Source organism: Mobula birostris, chromosome 6, assembly GCF_030028105.1.
Source record: "Mobula birostris isolate sMobBir1 chromosome 6, sMobBir1.hap1, whole genome shotgun sequence".
In the NCBI taxonomy this organism is placed as follows: Eukaryota; Metazoa; Chordata; class Chondrichthyes; order Myliobatiformes; family Myliobatidae; genus Mobula; species Mobula birostris.
In genome coordinates, this window is record NC_092375.1 from 101,330,592 (window position 1) to 101,354,131 (window position 23,540).

The 23,540-nt window shown below is 44.3% G+C and overlaps 1 protein-coding gene across 2 annotated transcripts in view; it reads right to left on the reverse strand.

Annotated features, from left to right (window-relative positions):
• sema5ba (sema domain, seven thrombospondin repeats (type 1 and type 1-like), transmembrane domain (TM) and short cytoplasmic domain, (semaphorin) 5Ba) overlaps positions 1–23,540 on the reverse strand; it is a 539,592-nt gene that overhangs the window by 331,702 nt on the left and 184,350 nt on the right. For both annotated transcript variants that reach the window (XM_072260941.1, XM_072260942.1), the window contains one exon: positions 21,539–21,732. In XM_072260941.1, coding sequence (XP_072117042.1) covers positions 21,539–21,680 — 142 coding nt within the window. In that variant the 5' untranslated portion in view covers positions 21,681–21,732. The remainder of the gene's footprint in view (positions 1–21,538; positions 21,733–23,540) is intronic.

Genomic DNA, 23,540 nt, shown 5'->3' on the forward strand with positions numbered 1-23,540 from the left:
CCAGTAACCTATTAACCCACACGTCTTTGGGACATGGGAGGAAATCAGAGCATAGTCATAGTCATAGTCATGCTTTATTGATCCCGGGGGAAATTGGTTTTCGTTACAGTTGATCTATAAGTAATTAAATAGCAATAAAACCAGAAATAGTTAAATAGTAATATGTGAATTATGCCAGGAAATAAGTCCAGGACCAGCCTATTGGCTCAGGGTGTCTGACCCTCCAAGGGAGGGGAGTTGTAAAGTTTGATGGCCACAGGCAGGAATGACTTCCTATGACACTCAGTGTTGCATCTCGGTGCAATGAGTCTCTGGCTGAATGCACTCCTGTGCCCAACCAGTACATTATGTAGTGGATGGGAGACATTGTCCAAGATGGCATGCAACTTGGACAGCATCCTCTTTTCAGACACCACCGTGAGAGAGTCCAGTTCCATCCACACAACATCACTGGCCTTACAAATGAGTTTGTTGATTCTGTTGGTGTCTGATACGCTCAGCCTGCTGCCCCAGCACACAACAGCAAACATGATCACACTGGCCACCACAGACTTGTAGAACATCCTCAGCATCGTCCGGCAGATGTTAAAGGACCTCAGTCCCCTCAGGAAATAGAGACGGCTCTGACCCTTCTTGTAGACAGCCTCAGTGTTCTTTGACCAGTCCAGTTTACTGTCAATTCGTATCCCCAGGTATTTGTAATCCTCCACCATGTCCACACTGACCCCCTGGATGGAAACAGGGATCACCGGTACCTTAGCTCTCCTCAGGTCTACCACCAGCTCCTTAGTCTTTTTCACATTAAGCTGCAGATAATTCTGCTCACACCATGTGACAAAGTTTCCTACCGTAGCCCTGTACTTAGCCTCATCTCCCTTGCTGATGCATCCAACTATGGCAGAGTCATCAGAGAACTTCTGAAGATGACAAGACTCCGTGCAGTAGTTGAAGTCCGAGGTGTAAATGGTGAAGAGAAAGGGAGACAAGACAGTCCCCTGTGGAGCCCCAGTGCCGCTGATCACTCTGTCGGACACACAGTGTTGCAAGCACGCGTACTGTGGTCTGCCAGAGCATCTAGAGGAAATCCACGCGGTCACATGGAGAACATACAAACAGCAGCTGGAATGGAACCCAGGTCATTAATGCTGTAATAGTGTTCTGCTAATAGTTACACTACTGTTCCACCCCGCGAGACACACGTGGAGTGTGAATACACACAGTTATGGTACTCAGTAAAGGACACCAAGAGCTGGGAGAGAGAGCATAAACCCCATCACACACACATAAACACACACACACATATACTCACACTCATAGAGACACACACACATCAACTCCTTCACTCACCATCTCACAAAAACAAAAACTTATCAAACTTATTCATATAAACACAATTTCTATCATCTACCACATACACTCTCACACACATATACTTTCATCATGAACAAAATCTACAGCACAAACACATACATTTGATGGCACACACACCCTTCACATGCACATGCCAGTAATTCATTCCACACACAAATGCTCACACAACATATATAGACTCACCCAAATTCAAACTATCACATTCTCACAGGCACTTTCACAGGAGCTCAAACTATATTACACCATTGAATTTCAACATATACACATAAGCACTAAAATGATATGGCTCACACAAAATCTATCATGCAGGATGGGCTGAATAGCCTGTTTCCTTATTCCCTACTATGTTCGCATACACAAGCTCAATCAATTCTCCTCTCTCTCTCTCTCTCTCTTTCTCTCTCTCTCTCCCCCTCTCTCTCCCTCCCCCTCCCTCCTCCCCTCCCTCCCTCCTTCTCTCTCTCTCTCTCTCTCTCTCTCTCTCTCTCTCTGTCTCTCTTAATCTCTCTCACTCCCCACACTCAGTTCACACATAAAAGACTGCTTTCAGCATAGTAAGTCTCTGTAAACACGTCAGGAAACACCAAGGGAATGAAGTCAAAAAGTTCAGTTGTTACCACTATGTGTAATGCTAATACCTTGCCTATATAAACCAGAAGATGTTACTGTAGAAACTGTACTTTTATCGAGGGCTGAAATAACATTTTTACCCATCTTCACTAATCCAATACCAATCTCAGCTCTTTCCACTATTGCAGGGTCATACAAAATTCCTGTAAAGGAATCCAAAGCTCAGGCCAAGACCAGAAGTATTTACTGAAGTTGGTCCGAAAACTCCTAAGTGGATGAGAAGTGTTGCAGTTTTACAGCCAGAGGCTTTGAATGGTTTAAGCCTTCCTTCAAAGGTTCAAAGTTCAAAGTAAATTTGTTATCAAATTAACACACACAACACGCTGGAACTCAGCAGGCCAAGCTGAATTCTCGCGTTTGTGATTGTTATTAAGGTACATATATTTTACTATATACAACCCTGTGGTTCATTTTCTTGCAGGCATTTACAGAAAAATAAAGAAATACAATAGAATGAAGGAAAAACTACACTAAAACAAAGATTGACAAACAACCGATGTGCAAAAGAAGACAAACTACGCAAATGCAAATATATAAAGAAAAAATACCCAGAACATGGGTTGTAGAGTTGTCCACAGGCTGTGTTCAGTGTTGTGGTGGGTGAAGTTAACCAAGCTGCTTGAGGAGCCTGACGATTCGAAAGGTCAGACGTGCAATCTCACACTTCCTTCCCTTTCATCTGTCCTTCTCCCTTCACACCTGTCCAGAGAGGACAGCAAGCTCACTCAAAAGCATGGGCAAAAGGGAAACCTGCATTTATATACACAAGTGATTCTGCAGATGCCAGAAATCCAGAGCAACACACACAAAATGCTGGTGGAACTCAACAGGTTAGAGGGCATCTATGGAGAGGAATAAAAAGTTGACATTTCATGCTAAATTTACATAGCACCTTTCAGAAACTCAGGACCTCCCTCTCCCCACACACACAAAGTGCTTTTAGCCAATGAAATAAAGTTTCTTCTGTAGCAACATAGCAGACCCAATCGGGTGATGGAATTTGACGTCAGTATTCTAGATCAATAGTCCAGACTTCTGAATCGGTGCCCAGTACATATAATGCATACACACACTCCTTTCTTTACAAGATGAATGGAAAGCAAAGAAAGCAGACAGCTCCGACCACTGAAACAAAGAATATCTTTAAACAGAGAATAGTCACTTGATGGTAAGGAAAGTGGATCCTATCTTTCTTGATACTGCACTATTCCAGAACTCTGCAGATCCCATGTTGGCACATTTATTTCTGCAGGGCTGCATGCTTCCGAAATTTCCAGAGTTTCTTTTTCTGGATGCTGGAATTTCTTCCAAAAGCTGAGCAGGAAGATACAACAAGCTGTATTCTGATGAATGGTCTTGGCCCAAATCATCAACTGCATATTCCTCTCCATAGAAGCTGCCTGACCCATTAAGTTCCTCCAGCATTTTGTGTACGTTGACCCTCTGTAAGGAGTTTCTTTGCAACTCAGTTTAAAATTAACTTTGTGTCCCCTCATTTGAGATTCTCCCACGAGTGGAAATGAGAATCTTCCCCATTGCAATGCTGCACTTAGATTTGCTGAGTTCCTCCAGTATTTTGTGCACGTTAAACTGCATCATGTATTCTGCAACCTTCAGTGGGATGGAACAGGATGTAAAGGGCTGAAAGGACAGGCTTTCAAAATAAACACACTCTGTAAATCACAGACCATCGCAGGGAAAGCCCTCCCCACCACTGAGCTCATCTACAAGGAGCGCTGCCAAAAAAAAGCAGCATCCATCATTGGGACCCCAACCATCCAGGCCATGTTCTCCTCTTGCTGTCATCAGGAGGGAGAAGCATTAGGTCCCACACCACCAGGTTCAGGAACAGTTCATACCCTTCAACCATCAGGCTCTTGAACCAGCATGGATAACTTCACTCACCTCAACACTGAAGAACTTCCACAACCTATGGACTCATTTTCAAGGACTCTACAACTCTTGTTCTGAATATTAATTCATTCACTCATTCATTTTTTTGTATTTGCACAGTTTATCTTTTGCACATATGTTGTTTGTCAGTCTTTGTGATAAGATACAGGAGCAGAAGTAGGCCCATCAAGTCTGCTCTGCCACTCAATCATGGGCTGATCCCAGTCTTCCATTCATCTCCACTCCCCTGCCTTTGCCCCATACCCTTTGATGCCCTGGCTAATCAAGAACCTATCTATCTCTGCCTTAAATAATTCTGCACTATACCCCTAAATAAAATAAGATAAATAAATGTGGGACTTTGTTGAAGGCCTTGCTAAAGACAAATAGACAACCTACATTGCCCTACCCTCATTTACCCTGTTGGTTACCTCTTCAAAGAGCTCAAACAGATCTGTCGAACATGAACTTCCCATGCCCATGAAAGAAGCGGTGACATTGTCAGTGAAGATGTTTATCGGGATTTACAGATGGATCTTCATCAGCTCAGGAAGTGGGCTATGGAATGGCATATGGAGTTAATTTGGATAAGTACAAGGTGGTGCACTTTGAGAAGGTAAGTGAGGATTGGACTTCCACAGTGAACATTAGGGCCCTGGGGAGTTGTAGAACAGAGACACCTAGGAGCACAAGTTCAAAGTAAAATTCACTGACAGAGTACAGTACATCGTCATGACTATCCCTCGAGGTTGAGGATGATGGTCTTCGTTCTGTTGATCTACTTATGGGCTCTCAAGTGGCTTATGAGTCCAATCTTGGCTTTGAAAGTTCTTCCGCATTCAGGACAGGTAGTTCCAGATGGCAGATCGGGCTTTGGTTGTTGTTGCCTCTCTTTCCATTTTCTTCCCTTTTCTTCTAACTCTGCACATCTGTTGGCTTTGAAAGTTGCTGTTCATTCTCGGATGATGGCTTGCCAGAGTTTCCTGTCCTTGGCATTGGTTTCCCAATTGCTGATGTCGACGTTACATTTCTTCATGTTGGCTTTTAAGACGTCTTTGAATCTCTTCTGTTGTCCGCCTCTTTTACGTTTGCCTTCTTTAAGCTGGGAGTAGAAGATTTGTTTCGGCAGACGTTCGTCTTTCATCGGAACAACATGACCGCTCCACCTTAGTTGGTTCTTGATGATGTAGGCTTCAATGCTTGTTGTTTTTGCTTCATCTAGCACACTGACGTTGGTTCTTCTATCTTCCCAGCTGATATTTAAGATGTTTTGAAGACAGTGTTGATGGAACTTTTCAAGTGCCTTCAGATATCATCGGTATGTTGTCCAGGTTCCTGATGCATACAGGAGCGGTGGGACTTCCACTGCTTTGTACACTAATATTTTGCCGTCTGTTTGGATGTCACGATCATGAAAGACTCTTGTTCGGAGTCATCCAAAAGCTGCTCCAGCACATTTAAGACGATGTTGGATCTCGTCATTAAGGTCGACTTTGGAGGAGAGGTGACTTCCAAGATATGGAAAGTGGTCCATGTTTTTCAGGGTTGTTTTGCCAAGTTGAAATGATGGTTCTAACCGATTTGCCTCAATTGGTGACGGTTGATAGATGATCTGAGTCTCCTTGGAATTGATGGTAAGTCCAAATTTTGTGTATGCACGGTTGAAGGCAGTCAGAGTCTGTTGTAGGTGGTTTTCTGAAAGAGCTGCAACACTGTTGTCATCTGCGTATTGGAACTCGATGAGGGAACTCGTGGATGTCTTCGTTTTGGATTTGAGATGGGCAAGATTGAAAAGTCTGCCATCTGTTCTGTAGACAATTTCGATTCCTGGGGGTAGGTCGTCCTTGATAATGTGGATGATTGTCGCAATGAAAATGGTGAACATACATATCACTATATACAAACCCTGAGATTCTTTTTCCTGAGGGCATACTTAGCAAATCAAAAGAATAGTAACTGTAAACAAGATCAATGAACAACAAACTGTGCAAGTGCAAATATAAATAACCAGCATGAAATAACAAGATAAAAGAATCCTTAAAGTGAGACCAACAGTTGTGGGAACACCACAAATAAAAGTGTAGTTATCCCCTCTTGTTCAAGAACCTGATGGTTGAAGGGTAGTAATTGATCTTGAACCTGGTGGTGAGAGTCCTGGGGCACTTGCACCTTCTACCTCATGGCAGCAGTGAGAAAGAGCATGGCCTGGGTGGTGAGGATCCTTGATGATGGGTGCTGCTTTTCTATGGCAACATTTGGGAGGGCTTTACCCGCGATGTACTGGGCCAAATCCATTACCTTTATTGTAGGATTTTCCACTCAGAGGCATTGGTGTACCCATACCAGGCTGTACTGCAGCCAGGCAGCACACTTTCCACCACACATCTATTGAAGTTTGCCAAGTACATGATTCCCAGATGTAATGTGGAAGATGGGGTCGTGAAGATTCCCTGATGTAATGTGGAAGATGGGGTAGTGAAGATTCCCTGATGTAATGTGGAAGATGGGGTAGTGAAGATTCCCTGATGTAATGTGGAAGATGGGGTAGTGAAGATTCCCTGATGTAATGTGGAAGATGGGGTAGTGAAGATTCCCTGATGTAATGTGGAAGATGGGGTAGTGAAGATTCCCTGATGTAATGTGGAAGATGGGGTAGTGAAGATTCCCTGATGTAATGTGGAAGATGGGGTAGTGAAGATTCCCTGATGTAATGTGGAAGATGGGGTAGTGAAGATTCCCTGATGTAATGTGGAAGATGGGGTAGTGAAGATTCCCTGATGTAATGTGGAAGATGGGGTAGTGAAGATTCCCTGATGTAATGTGGAAGATGGGGTAGTGAAGATTCCCTGATGTAATGTGGAAGATGGGGTAGTGAAGATTCCCTGATGTAATGTGGAAGATGGGGTAGTGAAGATTCCCTGATGTAATGTGGAAGATGGGGTAGTGAAGATTCCCTGATGTAATGTGGAAGATGGGGTCGTGAAGATTCCCTGATGTAATGTGGAAGATGGGGTAGTGAAGATTCCCAGATGTAATGTGGAAGATGGGGTAGTGAAGATTCCCTGATGTAATGTGGAAGATGGGGTCGTGAAGATTCCCTGATGTAATGTGGAAGATGGGGTAGTGAAGATTCCCTGATGTAATGTGGAAGATGGGGTAGTGAAGATTCCCTGATGTAATGTGGAAGATGGGGTAGTGAAGATTCCCTGATGTAATGTGGAAGATGGGGTAGTGAAGATTCCCTGATGTAATGTGGAAGATGGGGTAGTGAAGATTCCCTGATGTAATGTGGAAGATGGGGTAGTGAAGATTCCCTGATGTAATGTGGAAGATGGGGTAGTGAAGATTCCCTGATGTAATGTGGAAGATGGGGTAGTGAAGATTCCCTGATGTAATGTGGAAGATGGGGTAGTGAAGATTCCCTGATGTAATGTGGAAGATGGGGTAGTGAAGATTCCCTGATGTAATGTGGAAGATGGGGTCGTGAAGATTCCCTGATGTAATGTGGAAGATGGGGTCGTGAAGATTCCCTGATGTAATGTGGAAGATGGGGTCGTGAAGATTCCCTGATGTAATGTGGAAGATGGGGTAGTGAAGATTCCCAGATGTAATGTGGAAGATGGGGTCGTGAAGATTCCCTGATGTAATGTGGAAGATGGGGTAGTGAAGATTCCCTGATGTAATGTGGAAGATGGGGTAGTGAAGATTCCCTGATGTAATGTGGAAGATGGGGTAGTGAAGATTCCCTGATGTAATGTGGAAGATGGGGTAGTGAAGATTCCCTGATGTAATGTGGAAGATGGGGTAGTGAAGATTCCCTGATGTAATGTGGAAGATGGGGTAGTGAAGATTCCCTGATGTAATGTGGAAGATGGGGTAGTGAAGATTCCCTGATGTAATGTGGAAGATGGGGTAGTGAAGATTCCCTGATGTAATGTGGAAGATGGGGTAGTGAAGATTCCCTGATGTAATGTGGAAGATGGGGTAGTGAAGATTCCCTGATGTAATGTGGAAGATGGGGTAGTGAAGATTCCCTGATGTAATGTGGAAGATGGGGTAGTGAAGATTCCCTGATGTAATGTGGAAGATGGGGTAGTGAAGATTCCCTGATGTAATGTGGAAGATGGGGTAGTGAAGATTCCCTGATGTAATGTGGAAGATGGGGTAGTGAAGATTCCCTGATGTAATGTGGAAGATGGGGTCGTGAAGATTCCCTGATGTAATGTGGAAGATGGGGTCGTGAAGATTCCCTGATGTAATGTGGAAGATGGGGTCGTGAAGATTCCCTGATGTAATGTGGAAGATGGGGTCGTGAAGATTCCCAGATGTAATGTGGAAGATGGGGTAGTGAAGATTCCCTGATGTAATGTGGAAGATGGGGTAGTGAAGATTCCCTGATGTAATGTGGAAGATGGGGTCGTGAAGATTCCCTGATGTAATGTGGAAGATGGGGTCGTGAAGATTCCCTGATGTAATGTGGAAGATGGGGTAGTGAAGATTCCCTGATGTAATGTGGAAGATGGGGTAGTGAAGATTCCCTGATGTAATGTGGAAGATGGGGTAGTGAAGATTCCCTGATGTAATGTGGAAGATGGGGTAGTGAAGATTCCCTGATGTAATGTGGAAGATGGGGTAGTGAAGATTCCCTGATGTAATGTGGAAGATGGGGTAGTGAAGATTCCCTGATGTAATGTGGAAGATGGGGTAGTGAAGATTCCCTGATGTAATGTGGAAGATGGGGTAGTGAAGATTCCCTGATGTAATGTGGAAGATGGGGTAGTGAAGATTCCCTGATGTAATGTGGAAGATGGGGTAGTGAAGATTCCCTGATGTAATGTGGAAGATGGGGTAGTGAAGATTCCCTGATGTAATGTGGAAGATGGGGTAGTGAAGATTCCCTGATGTAATGTGGAAGATGGGGTAGTGAAGATTCCCTGATGTAATGTGGAAGATGGGGTAGTGAAGATTCCCTGATGTAATGTGGAAGATGGGGTAGTGAAGATTCCCTGATGTAATGTGGAAGATGGGGTAGTGAAGATTCCCTGATGTAATGTGGAAGATGGGGTAGTGAAGATTCCCTGATGTAATGTGGAAGATGGGGTAGTGAAGATTCCCTGATGTAATGTGGAAGATGGGGTAGTGAAGATTCCCTGATGTAATGTGGAAGATGGGGTAGTGAAGATTCCCTGATGTAATGTGGAAGATGGGGTAGTGAAGAAGGCTTTTGGCACATTGGTCTTCATCAGACAAGGCATTTGAGTATAGATGTTAGGATCACACACAAAATGCTGCTGGAACGCAGTAGGCCAGGCAGTATCTCTAGGAAGAGGTGGAGATGATGTTTTGGGCCGAGACCCTTCGTCAGGACCCAGGTAGAAGTTAGGATGTTATGTTGCAGTTGCACAAGACATTAGTGGGCCACATCTGGAATACTATCTCCAGTTTTGGTCACCCTGCTACAGGGGAGCCGTTATTAATCTTCAAAGAGTGAAGAAGCAATTTACGATGACTAGAAGAACTGAGTTATGGGGAGAGTTTGAACAGGTTAGGACTATATTCATTGGAACATAGGAGAATGAGTGGTGATCTTATAGAGGTGTATAAAGTCAGGAGAGGCAAAGACAGCGTGACTGCACTGAGTCTTGTTTCCCAGGTTTGGGAATTAATGACCAGAGGTTTAGCATGAGAGGGACAGGTTAAACAGGAACTCCTTCACCCAGACTGGGGAATTTTCATTATATGAAATGAGCTGCCAGAGGAAATCATTAATGAAAGCACATTAACATTTAAAAGGTATTTGGGCATGTACGTAGATAGAAAAAGTTCATTGGGATATTGACAAAAGGGAGACAAATGGGATTAACTTACGTATGAATCTTGTTCTTGGTCAGCATGGGCCAGTTGGGCCAACGTCCCTATTTCTGTGCTATGTAACTCCATAACTCTATGACTCCAGTGACTGGCAGACATAGAAACATAGAAACATAGAAAATAGGTGCAGGAGTAGGCCATTCGGCCCTTCGAGCCTGCACCGCCATTCAGTATGATCATGGCTGATCATCCAACTCAGAACCCTGCACCAGCCTTCCCTCCATACCCCCTGATCCCTTTAGCCACAAGGGCCATATCTAACTCCCTCTTAAATACAGCCAATGAACTGGCCTCAACTGTTTCCTGTGGCAGAGAATTCCACTGATTCACCACTCTCTGTGTGAAGAAGTTTTTCCTAATCTCGGTCCTAAAAGGCTTCCCCTTTATCCTCAAACTGTGACCCCTCGTTCTGGACTTCCCCAACATCGGGAACAATCTTCCTGCATCTAGCCTGTCCAATCCCTTTAGGATTTTATATGTTTCAATCAGATCCCCCCTCAATCTTCTAAATTCCAACGAGTATAAGCCTAGTTCATCCAGTCTTTCATCATATGAAAGTCCTGCCATCCCAGGAATCAATCTGGTGAACCTTCTTTGTACTCCCTCTATGGCAAGGATGTCTTTCCTCAGATTAGGGGACCAAAACTGCACACAATACTCCAGGTGTGGTCTCACCAAGACCTTGTACAACTGCAGTAGTACCTCCCTGCTCCTGTTCTCGAATCCTCTTGCTATAAATGCCAGCATACCATTCGCCTTTTTCACCGCCTGCTGTACCTGCATGCCCACTTTCAATGACTGGTGTATAATGACACCCAGGTCTCGTTGCACCTCCCCTTTTCCTAATCGGCCACCATTCAGATAATGATCTGTTTTCCTGTTTTTGCCACCAAAGTGGATAACTTCACATTTATCCACATTAAATTGCATCTGCCATGAATTTGCCCACTAACCTAACCTATCCAAGTCACCCTGCATCCTCTTAGCATCCTCCTCACAGCTAACACTGCCACCCAGCTTCGTGTCATCTGCAAACTTGGAGATGCTGCATTTAATTCCCTCATCCAAGTCATTAATATACATTGTAAACAACTGGGGTCCCAGCACTGAGCCTTGCGGTACCCCACTAGTCACCGCCTGCCATTCTGAAAAGCTCCCGTTTATTCCCACTCTTTGCTTCCTGTCTGCCAACCAATTCTCTATCCACATCAATACCTTACCCCCAATATTGTGTGCTTTAAGTTTGCACACTAATCTCCTGTGTGGGACCTTGTCAAAAGCCTTTTGAAAATCCAAATATACCACATCCACTGGTTCTCCCCTATCCACTCTACTAGTTACATCCTCAAAAAATTCTATGAGATTCGTCAGACATGATTTTCCTTTCACAAATCCATGCTGACTTTGTCCGATGATTTCACCGCTTTCCAAATGTGCTGTTATTACATCTTTTATAACTGACTCTAGTAGTTTCCCCACCACCAATGTTAGGCTAACCGGTCTATAATTCCCCGGTTTCTCTCTCCCTCCTTTTTTAAAAAGTGGGGTTACATTAGCCACCCTCCAATCCTCAGGAACTAGTCCAGAATCTAAAGAGTTTTGAAAAATTATCACTAATGCATCCACTATTTCTTGGGCTACTTCCTTAAGCACTCTGGGATGCAGACCATCTAGAATTCGTCATATCATTTCATTCACCCTGACTTCAACAGAGGTGCTCCCCAGAGCTAGATTCTCATTCCCTGGATTTGCTCCCTGTATCCCCATGGCAATGTGCAGAAATACAAAACCAGCTCAATCTTTAGGTTTGCTGATGACTCCACAGTAATCAGTCAAATCAACAATGATGATGAGAGTGAGTATAGGAAGTACATGGTGTTGGAACAGCAACCTGGACATGGTAAGGGAGTTGGGTGTAGACCTAAGGAAGCAGGGTGATGAACACAACTCTGTCCTCATCAGTGGGGTTGCTGTAAAGATGGTTCCCAGGCATCCATCTCACCAGTAACCTCTCCAGTTCCCTCCGTTCTGACATAGAACCATAGCACCATAGAACACCACAGCACAGAAGACAGGCCCTTCTAGTCTGTGCCGAAACATTATTCCGTTAGTCCCATTGACCTGCATCCAGTCCATAGCCCTCCCGACCTCTCCCATCCATGTACCTATCTAATTTATTCTTAAAATTTAAGAGTGAGCCTGCATTTACCACGTTAGATGACAGCTCGTTCCACACTCCCACCACTCTCTGAGTGAAGAAGTTCCCCCTAATGTTCCCCCTAAACCTTCCCCCTTTCACCTGTAACGTTCCGTTATATTGGCGCGTATATGTCTAGGGGAAATCCCGCCCAGCACCTGCCTCAACACTCCCCACAGTGTCGGTCGCTGCCCAAATCAATCCCAAACATCAATCATCAGCCAGCACACCCAGTAAATTTTAACATATACACTTTATAGATATTACTAATTCTATGACATTAATATACATTTGATACAGAGAGGAAAGTAATGAAAAAAAAAAGGCGCCAACACTTATCAAAGTCCAAGTTCTTTGTGCGCTACGTTGGAGCTCAATTCGACTTCAGACGACCACTCGAATTCCGTCGACTCACAGCTGGGGACCACCCTGAGTGATCGACCGGAGCCTCTCCACACGTCCACGGTCCTCCTCGTCTCTCCTCCGACTCCCCGCCAAAACTCAGTCCACAGTCATATCATACAGCATGGTATCCAAAAACAAAACGATACATAACCACCCATTGGCTAATAGAACCCTGTTATCTCATTTTAAAGTAAAACAAACTGTTAGCGCAAACTCTCTTCAGCGTTAAAGCACAACAAAGCCGCATTCCCCAGATTAACATAACAAAGTCACCATTTTAAATGTAACAAAAGAAAGACCCCGTACACACCCTAAAGCCATGTCCTCTTGTATTTATCTCTCCTAATCTAAGTAGAAAGAGCCTATTCACATTTACTCTGTCTATACTCCTCATAATTTTGTAAACCTCTATCAAATCTCCCTTCATTCTTCTACGCTCCAAGGAATAAAGTCTTAACCTGTATAGTCTTTCCCTGCAACTGAACTCCTGAATACCCGGCAACATCCTAGTAAATCTTCTCTGCACTCTTTCAATCTTACTGCTATCCTTCCTATAGTTAGGTGACCAGAACCGTACACAATAATCCAAATTTGGCCTCATACAACCTCTTATACAACCTCCCCATAACATCCCAACTCCTATACACTATACATATGAATGCCAGGATGTCAAAAGCCTTCTTTACAACCATGTCTACCTGTGACACCACTTTCAGGGAATTATGTATCTGAACTCCCAGATCTCTTTGTTCCTCCGCACTCCTCAGTGCCTACCATTTACTGTGTATGACCTACCTTGATTTGTCCTTCCAAAATGCAACACCTCACACTTGTCTGCATTAAATTCCATCTGCCATTTTCTGACCCATTTTTCCAGTTGGTCCAGATCCCTCTGCAAGTTTTGAAAGCCTTCCTCGCTGTCCATATCCCCTCCAATCTTAGTGTAATCAGCAAACTTGCTGATCCAATTTACCGCATTATCATCTAGATCATTGATATAGACAACAAACAACAATGGTCCCAGCACAGATCCCTGAGGCACACCACTAGTCACAGGCTTCCAGTCTGAGAAGCAATCATCCACTACCACTCTCTGTCTTCTCCCACACAGCCAATTTTGAATCTAGTTTACAACCTCTCCATGGAAACCTAGTGTCTGAACCTTCTGAACTAGCCTCCCATGTGGGACCTTGTCAAAGACCTTACTAAAGTCCATGTAGACAACATCCACAGCCTTTCCTTCATTTACTTTCTTGGTAACCTCCTTGAAAAACTCTACAAGATTCGTTAAACACGATCTACCACGCACAAAGCCATGCTAACTATTCTTAATCAGCCGTTGGATGGCCAAATACTTGTATATCCGACCTCTCAGAACACCTTCCAATTTACCTATTACTGATGTCAGGCTAACCAGCCTCTAATTACCTGGTTTACTTTTGGAGCCTTCTTTAAACAACGGAACGACATGAGCTACCTTCCAATCCTCTGGCACCATACCCGTGGCTAAGGACATTTTAAATATTTCTGCCAGGGCCCCTGCAATTTCTACACTAGTCTCTCTCAAGGTCCAAGGAAATATCATGTCAGGCCTGGGGGATTTATCTGCCTTTATTCGCCGTAAGGCAGCAAGCACCTCCTCCTCTTTAATCTCTATATGTTCCATGACACTGCTCCTTGTTTCCCTTCCATCCATATACTCTATGCCAGTTTCCTGAGTAAATACTGATGCAAAAAAATTGTTTAAGATCTCCACCATCTCGTGAGGCTCCACACATAGACAACCACTCTTATCTTCTAGGGAACCAATTTTGTCCCTTACTACCCTTTTACTCTTAATATACTTGTAGAAGCCCTTTGAGTTTACCTTCACATTATCTGCCAAAGCAACCTCATGTCTTCTTTTTGCCTTCCTGATTTCCTGCTTCAGTATTTTCTTACATTTTCTATACTCTTCAAGTACCTCATTTGTTCCTTGTTGCCTATACCTGCTATACACCTCTCTCTTTTTCTTAACCAGATCGCTAATATCCCTTGAAAACCAAGTTTCCCTATGCCTGTTAACATTGCCTTTAATCCTGGCAGGAACATGCAAACTCTGCACTCTCAAAATTTCACCTTTGAAGGCCTTCCACATACTGAACACATCCTTGCCAGAAAACAACTTATCCCAATCCACTCTACCTAGATCCTTTCTCATTTCCTCAAAATTGGCCCTTCTCCAATTTAGAACCTTAACTCAAGGACCAGACCTATCCTTATCCATAATTAACTTGAAACTAATAACATTATGGTCACTGGACCCAAAATGTTCGCCTACACATACTTCTGTCACCTGACCTGTCTGGTTCCCTAATAGGAAATCAAGTATTGCATCCTCTCTCGTTGGTACCTCTATATGATTTAGAAAACTTTCCTGAACACATTTGACAAACTCCAAGCCATCTAGCCCTTTCACAGTGTGGGAGTCCCAGTCAATATGTGGAAAGTTAAAATCCCCTACTGTTACAACTTCCTGTCTCTTACATCTGTCTGCTATCTCTCTACAGATTTGCTCCTCCAATTCTCTCTGACTATTGGGCGGTCTATAATACAATCCGATTAGTGTGGTCACATCCTTCCCGTTCCTCAGCTCCATCCATATGGCCTCTGTAGACGAGTCCTCCGGGCTGTCCTGTCTACGCACAGCTGTGATATTCTCCCTGACTAGTAATGCCACTCCTCCTCCTTTCATCCCTCCCCGTCTGTCACGTCTGAAACAACTGAACCCCGAAACATTAAACTGCCAGTCCTGCCCCTCCTGCAACCAAGTCTCACTAAAAGCAATAATGTCGTAATCACATGTGTCAATCCACACCCTAAGCTCATCTGCCTTACCTACAATACTCCTTGCATTGAAATAGATGCACCTGAGAACATTTCTATCATGTATAAACCTTATACATGCAGTCCTCGCATGACCTTTATCCTCTTCCACCTCACTATCTGCCCTAACACTCTGGTTCCCTTCCCCTGCAAATCTAGTTTAAACCCCGCTGAGCAGAACTAGCAAATCTTCCGGCAAGGATGTTAGTCCCCCTCCAGTTCAGGTGCAAATCGTCCTGTTGGAACAGGTCCCACCTTCCCTGGAGCAAAGCCCAATTGTCTAGAAACAAGAAGCCCTCCCTCCTGCACCATCTCCTTAGCCACGTATTTAGCATGGTGATCAAGATAGCACATCAGTGTATGTGCTCCCTTAGGCATCTGAGAAGACTTGGCTTGTCAATGGGGATTTTAAAGATGAGTTTTATTTGTCACATGCACATCGAAACATACAGTGAAATCTGTCATTTTGCGTCAATTCAAATTCTGTTGGGGCTGTCCACAAATGTTGGCAAGCTTCCAGCACTAACATAGCATGGCCATAGCTTACTAAACCAACTCCTAACTGTACATCTTCTGGAATGTGGGGGGAACCTGGAGCACTGAGGAGAAATCCCCTCCCCACAGTCACAGGGAGAACATACAGACAACGATGGCTGAGTGATCACTAGCACTGTAAAGCTATGCTACCACTCTCCAACTTCTACAGGAAACATCCTGGTGTGACAACGGCTCAGCTCTAATCTGACAGAACCTGCACAGTGGTAAATACTACCCAGTCCATAACAGGATTGTCGCTTCTTCCTATCCTGTCTCCCTTCACAGTGCATTGCATCAGAAAGGCTAACAGTATTGTCCAGTACACCTGCCACACTGGCCATTCCATTTTCTCTCTTCTCCCTTCTGAGAGAAGGTACTGCAGCCTGAAAGCTCGGATGACCAGACTAATGAACATGGCACTGCCAGGTTCATGGACTCGCTCAGTTATTCCGTTACTATGGCTTCCGCATTTCTTTTTTGCACTATCTCAGATGATGCCCGTCACAATATTCTGGTGTATTATGCTCATTGTTGTATTTATTATTACCACACATACTGTTTACTCCATGAGTTTCACATGATCAAGGAAATTCATTTCCCCCTGACAATAAACTAACTGGATCTGATCTGACAAAGAGAGAAACCCCGAGTGTGATCTATAGAGGTAGTGCTATTTACAGATAGCATCTGCAGCCCAGAGGGGGAGCAAGACATCCAGGTGCAGATGAAGTGGTGAGAAGAGTTGATGTAGTGAGATACTGGCTACATCAGAGAGCATCTGCTTTTGTTGCAACTATGTGACCTGTGGTTCATCATCTGGACCCGCAAAAGAGGAATTTGCCTTGTGGCACACTGAGGATTAGAGAACCCAGTTAGGTAACTTTTATTGGACCTCTCACCTCCAGCAGAGGGAAAAAGTGCTGCCTTCAAAGCTCAAAGCTCAAGGTAAATTTATTATCAAACTACATATACTGTATGTCACCAAATACTACCATGAGATTCACTTTCTTGTCACTGAAAAATAAAGAAGTTCAGTCTAATTTATGAAAACCTATACAAAATACTAGAGTGCAAATAATGAAAATAATTAAAAAGTAAATACATGTTAGAGGGTTGCAGAGTCCTTCAAAGTGAGTTTACAGTAGATGCAGTTCAGGAGCCTGATGGTGGTAGAGTGGTCACCATACAAATTGTTATCCAGGTACAATCAGGTACATCCTCTGCATGACCTACCCATAAGCTGCAAGCACTCTTTCAAATAGGCTATTGATGCTGCTCAATGTCTGCATCAGAAACACGAGATTCTGCAAACACTGGAAATCAAGGCAACTACACAAAATGCTGGAGGACATCAGCAGGTCCAGCTGCACCCATGGAGGTCCCGATGAAGGGCCTCAGCTCGAAACTTTCACTATTTATTCCCCGCCATAGATGCTGCTTGAACTGCTGGGTTTCTGCTGCATTTCATGTGTTGGTCTGTGTTGGAAAGTTGATTTTCTACACAGAGAACAGTACACTATATAGCCTCTCAAACCTTTGAATACACCTCTTATACAATAAAAGTAAACTCTCAATATCTCCGTCTACCTCATTGTTGTTCCTGCACCTTATTTGTCTACCTGACTTTGGCAATAACTATGCTCTGCGTGCTGCTTTCCTTTTGTACTATCTTGATACGCACTCTGTGTGAATCACGTATAACTCTGTGTCAATTGTATGGAATGCTCTGTCTGAATGATATGAAACAAAAACTTGAGGCATAGCAGTTAGTATAATGCTTTATAGAGACCCAAGTTCAATTCCCACTGGTGCCTTTAAGGAATTTGTACGTTCTGCTTGTGACTGTGTGGCTTTCCTCTGGGTGCTCCAGCTTCCTCCCACATTCCAAAACAATGAAAGTTCACATTAGTAAGTTCTGGGCATGCTCTGTTGGTGCTGGTGACACTTGTGGGCTGCCACCAGCACATCCTCGGACTGTGTTGCTCACTATGTATACAAATGTATGCATTGTTATTTATTTGTTTATTGTTCATGCCTTGCACTCTACTGCTGTCACAAAACAACGGATTCCATAACATATGTCGGTGATAATAGACCAGATTCTGGTTCATCAGGCTGCTGAACTGGAGCAGTTAACTTCACTCACCTCAGCACTGAACATCCACAACCCACAGACTCACGTTCATGGATCCTACTACTCAAGTTGTCAGTGTTATTTATTTATCCAACACACATCAAAGTTGCTGGTGAATGCAGCAGGCCAGGCAGCATCTCTAGGAAGAGGTGCAGTCGACGTTTCAGGCCGAGACCCTTCGTCAGGACTAACTGAAGGAAGAGTGAGTAAGGGATTTGAAAGTTGGAGGGGGAGGAGGAGATCCAAAATGATAGGAGACAACAGGAGGAGGAGGGATGGAGCCAAGAGCTGGACAGGTGATTGGCAAAAGGGGATACGAGAGGATCATGGGACAGGAGGTCCAGGGAGAAAGACAAGTGGGGGGGGAACCCAGAGGATGGGCAAGGGGTATAGTCAGAGGGACAGAGGGAGATAAAGGAGAGTGAGAGAAAGAATGTGTGCATAAAAATAGTAACAGATGGGGTACGAGGGGGAGGTGGGGCCTTAGCGGAAGTTAGAGAAGTCGATGTTCATGCCATCAGGTTGGAGGCTACCCAGACGGAATATAAGGTGTTGTTCCTCCAACCTGGGTGTGGTTTCATCTTTATAGTAGAGGAGGCCGTGGATAGACATGTCAGAATGGGAATGGGATGTGGAATTAAAATATGTGGCCACTGGGAGATCTTGCTTTCTCTGGCGTACAGAGCGTAGATGTTCAGTAAAGCGGTCTCCCAGTCTGCGTCGGGTCTCGCCAATATATAAAAGGCCACATTGGGAGCACCGGACGCAGTATATCACCCCAGTCGACTCACAGGTGAAGTGTTGTCTCACCTGGAAGGACTGTCTGGGGCCCTGAATGGTGGTAAGGGAGGAAGTGTAAGGGCATGTGTAGCACTTGTTCCGCTTACACGGATAAGTGCCAGGAGGGAGATCAGTGGGGAAGGATGGGGGGGACGAATGGACAAGGGAGTTGTGTAGGGAGCGATCCCTGCGGAATGCAGAGGGGGGGGGGAGGGAAAGGTGTGCTTAGTGGTGGGATCCCGTTGGAGGTGGTGGAAGTTACGGAGGATAATATGTTGGACCTGGAGGCTGGTGGGGTGGTAGGTGAGGACCAGGGGAACCCTATTCCTAGTGGGGTGGCGGGAGGATGGAATGAGAGCAGATGTACGTGAAATGGGGGAGATGCGTGTAAGAGCAGAGTTGATAGTGGAGGAAGGGAAGCCCCTTTCTTTAAAAAAGGAAGACATCTCCCTCGTCCTAGAATGAAAAGCCTCATCCTGAGAGCAGATGCGGCGGAGACGGAGGAATTGCGAGAAGGGGATGGCGTTTTTGCAAGAGACAGGGTGAGAAGAGGAATAGTCCAGATAGCTGTGAGAGTCAGTTGGCTTATAGTAGACATCAGTGGATAAGCTGTCTCCAGAGACAGAGACAGAAAGATCTAGAAAGGGGAGGGAGGTGTCGGAAATGGACCAGGTAAATTTGAGGGCAGGGTGAAAGTTGGAGGCAAAGTTAATAAAGTCAACGAGTTCTGCATGCGTGCAGGAAGCAGCGCCAATGCAGTCGTCGATGTAGCGAAGGAAAAGTGGGGGACAGATACCAGAATAGGCACGGAACATAGATTGTTCCACAAACCCAACAAAAAGGCAGGCATAGTTAGGACCCATACGGGTGCCCATAGCTACACCTTTAGTTTGGAGGAAGTGGGAGGAGCCAAAGGAGAAATTATTAAGAGTGAGAACTAATTCCGCTAGACGGAGCAGGGTGGTGGTAGAGGGGAACTGATTAGGTCTGGAATCCAAAAAGAAGCGTAGAGCTTTGAGACCTTCCTGATGGGGGATGGAAGTATATAAGGACTGGACATCCATGGTGAAAATAAAGCGGTGGGGGCCAGGGAACTTAAAATCATCGAAAAGTTTAAGAGCATGAGAAGTGTCACGAACATAGGTCGGAAGGGATTGAACAAGGGGGGATAAAACAGTGTCGAGGTATGCAGAAATGAGTTCGGTGGGGCAGGAGCAAGCTGAGACAATGGGTCTACCTGGACAGGCAGGTTTGTGGATCTTGGGTAGAAGGTAGAAATGGGAAGTGCGGGGTGTGGGAACTATAAGGTTGGTAGCAGTGGATGGGAGATCCCCTGAGCGGATGAGTGTTATTTATTTACTCTTTTTTAAATTTGCACAGTTTGCCTTCTTTTGCATATTGGGTGTTTGTCAATCTTTGTGTGCAGTTTCCATTGATTCTATTGTATTGTATTTCTTGATTCTACTGTGAATTCCTGTAAGAAAATGAATCTTAAGGTAATATATGGTGACATATACATACTTTGATAGTAAACTTACCTTGAACTTCGAGTCTCTTACCACGGGACACCCAACTCCTTGACCCTTCCTGTGGCCATAACATTTGGTCGCAGGTCACTAGGGACTGCTGGATGAGGCACGGTGATACAGTGATTGCTTTTCTAAGAAAGAGATGATATAGAGGGTGCTCTCCTTGGATGAGGAAATGTGTCCCACAACTGCAGTTTGGTCCAGGATTTAGGGGTGTTCTGATCAACAACAGGGTGATCAACACTTCCACCACCACCATCCTACATCCACATCAGCCACTCTCCCGCACAGCTCCCCAGCACCCTGAATCCCCTGATGCATTGTCACCTTACACTTAAGACCCCGCATCCCATATGTACACTGACACAGTCACTGCTGCCACTTTGAAGAGTTCCTCTTGCCAAAAGTCACTTCGTCATTTCCCATCAGTGTTGAAGTATACATAGGATTGTTTTTATATTTATATTTATTGTGGCTTATTTGATTTTTATTGTGTACTTTATGCTTACTGTTATTTTTTTATGTAGCATCAGATCAGGAGTAACAATCATTTCCTTCTCTACACTCTTACACAAAAGAATGACAACAAACAATTTTGCATCTTGAATCTTGAGTGCAAAGAGCAAATAACCATATCTCAGAATTAAACACAACTACGGCATGGCTAGAAATTTGGTTGGGTGGGATGCAAGGTTTCTGAAAATGGATTATGACTTTATTCTCAGGGTCAGGCATCCCTCAAAAGGACTCTGCAGAGAGTGGTGTGAACAGCCCAGCACATCTGTAGTTGTGAATTTCCCATGATTCAGGGCATTTACAAAGACAGGTGTGAAAAAGGGCCTGAAGGATCACTGGGGACCTGAGTCACCCCAACCACAATCTATTCCAGCTGCTACCATCTGGGAAATGGTACCACAGCATCAAAGCCAGGACCAACAGGCTCTGGGACAGCTTCTTCCACCACACCTTCAGACTGATCAACTCATGCTGACTTGAGTGTATTTCTGTGTTACATTGACTGTTCTATTTACTATAAATTATTATAAATTACTATTGCACATTGCACATTTAGAAGGAGACGTAACATAATGATTTTTATTCTTCATGTATTTGAAGGATGTAAGAAATAAAGTCAATTCAATTCAATAAGGTTCAGACTCCAGATGATTTAATCTGTGTAAACAATATGCTTTATCTTGGTACATGTGACAATAAAAACCAAAAACTCAAAAAAAGACTTTATAAGATGGAATTCAAAGAGGACAGAGGCAAATGTAAAATGCTTCACTTTCAGAAATGAGCTGAGCTAGTGGTTCCATTCCTCACCTCTGAAGAGGACCATGGGATGCTCCTTCCTGCCACACTGCGCGAGGTGCTGTGCACTCATGAAAACGAGGCCGTTACCACTGATGAGGATTAGGAAACATGGGATAGACAGACAGCAGGTCACCAGTCGCCAGGTCCCCATGGTAGCTGTCAATCCTCCTGGCTACCAAGGTGGTGGGATTTGGGAGATGTGTCTGAAAGGAAACAGATTAGATTATCCACTGTGCACATTCACAAACTTGCTGGCAGTCAAATTCAAAGTCACGTTTATTGTCACATCAAAAGTACTTGCACACACAAGTGCAATGGAAAACAGTATCACAGACACACAGCATCAGGTAAGCAATGTTCACAAGAACAGAATTAGAACAAGAAGAAAATGCTAAGTCAATTTTAATGCAAAGTGATTAGAGTGGCCATAGTGTTGCTAAACTGCAATGAATAGGGTTAGACCATAAGACATAGGAGCAGAATTAGGCTATTCAGCCCATTGAGTCTGCTTCACCATTCCATCAATGAATTCCACAGATTTGCCACCCTCTAACTCAGGGGTTCCCAATCTATTTAATACCACGGACCCTTACCATTAACCAAGGGGTTCGTGGACCTCAGGTTGGGAACCTTTGCTCTAGCTAAAGAAATTTCCCTTCATCTCTGTTCTAAAGGGACTGTTATATTCTGAAGGTGTGCCCTCTGGTCCTTGATTCCTCTACAATAGGAAGCATCCTCTCCACATCCACTTTATCTAGGCCTTTCAATATTTGATAGGTTTCAATGAGATACCCCCCCCCATTCTTCTAAACACCAGTGAGTACAGGCCCAACGTTGTGTCAGTAGGTTGAAGCTCATTTACATTTCATCTAATAAACAGTTCTCTTCCACATAAGATATTGAGCTCCTCCAGTGTCCCTGTGGAGCTCAGTTCAAGCCTGGGGTCCTCAGTCTCACAATCTGAACACCTCAGGCTAACAACCTCAAATCCAAAATTCTGCTGCAAATTCCTTGGAATGTGGGGGCTGAAAACACAAATGGGAAACATTGCATGCTGGAATTCTGAAGGGGAAGAGCTGGAAGGAGAATGCTGGATGGGCAGTATGGGAGTACTGCAGTTAGCAAAATGTTTTACAGTGGCAGTTGTAAGATTGGAGCTTAATTTGCGACGCTGTCTGTAAGGAGTTTGGAAGCTCAGCCTGCAGACATGTGGGCTTCCTCCAGGTGCTCCAATTTCCTTCCACATTCCACAAAGCTGTACGGGTTAGGGGTTAGGAGTCTGCACGTTATGTTGGCCACAAAAGCATGCCAACACTTGTGGGCTGCTCCCAGCACAGCCTCCGACTCTGTTGGTTTTGACACCAACGCAAAGTGTGTGTTTCAATGGACATGAAAAATAAAGCTAACCTTTATCTTTCTTTTTATCTTTATGCAGCAGCATGAAATAGATCTGGAGGGCTACGGTCCAGGTGCAGGTCAATGGAACAAGGCAGAATAACAGCTCAGCACAGACTAGACAGGCCAAAGGGCCTGTTTCTGTGTTGCAGTGCTCTGGACTCTATGACCTCCTGCATATAAAGATGCTTCCATTTTTCCATCTTGAAATACCTGGTTGTAAGTTTTAAAATCCCACAGCCAGAATCAGAATCTGTTTATTATCACTGACATATATTATGAATTTGTTTTGCAGCAGCAGTACATAAAACAGACTGTAAATCATATCTACGATGATGAAGTACTTTCAGAGCTTTGTCATGGCTAGAATCAACTTCTGTCTCAGCAATGAACTGGAACCACTGCAATTTGCCTATCGCCACATTAGGTCTGCAGCAGACGCAATCTCAATGGCTTTTCACACGGCCTTAGAAACATTACTGGGCAATAGAAACATCTATGTCAGGATGCTGTTCATTGACTATAGCTCGGCGTTTAGCACCATCATTCCCACAGTCCTAATCGATAAGCTACAGAACCTGGGCCTCTGTACCTCCCTCTGCAATTGGATTCTTGA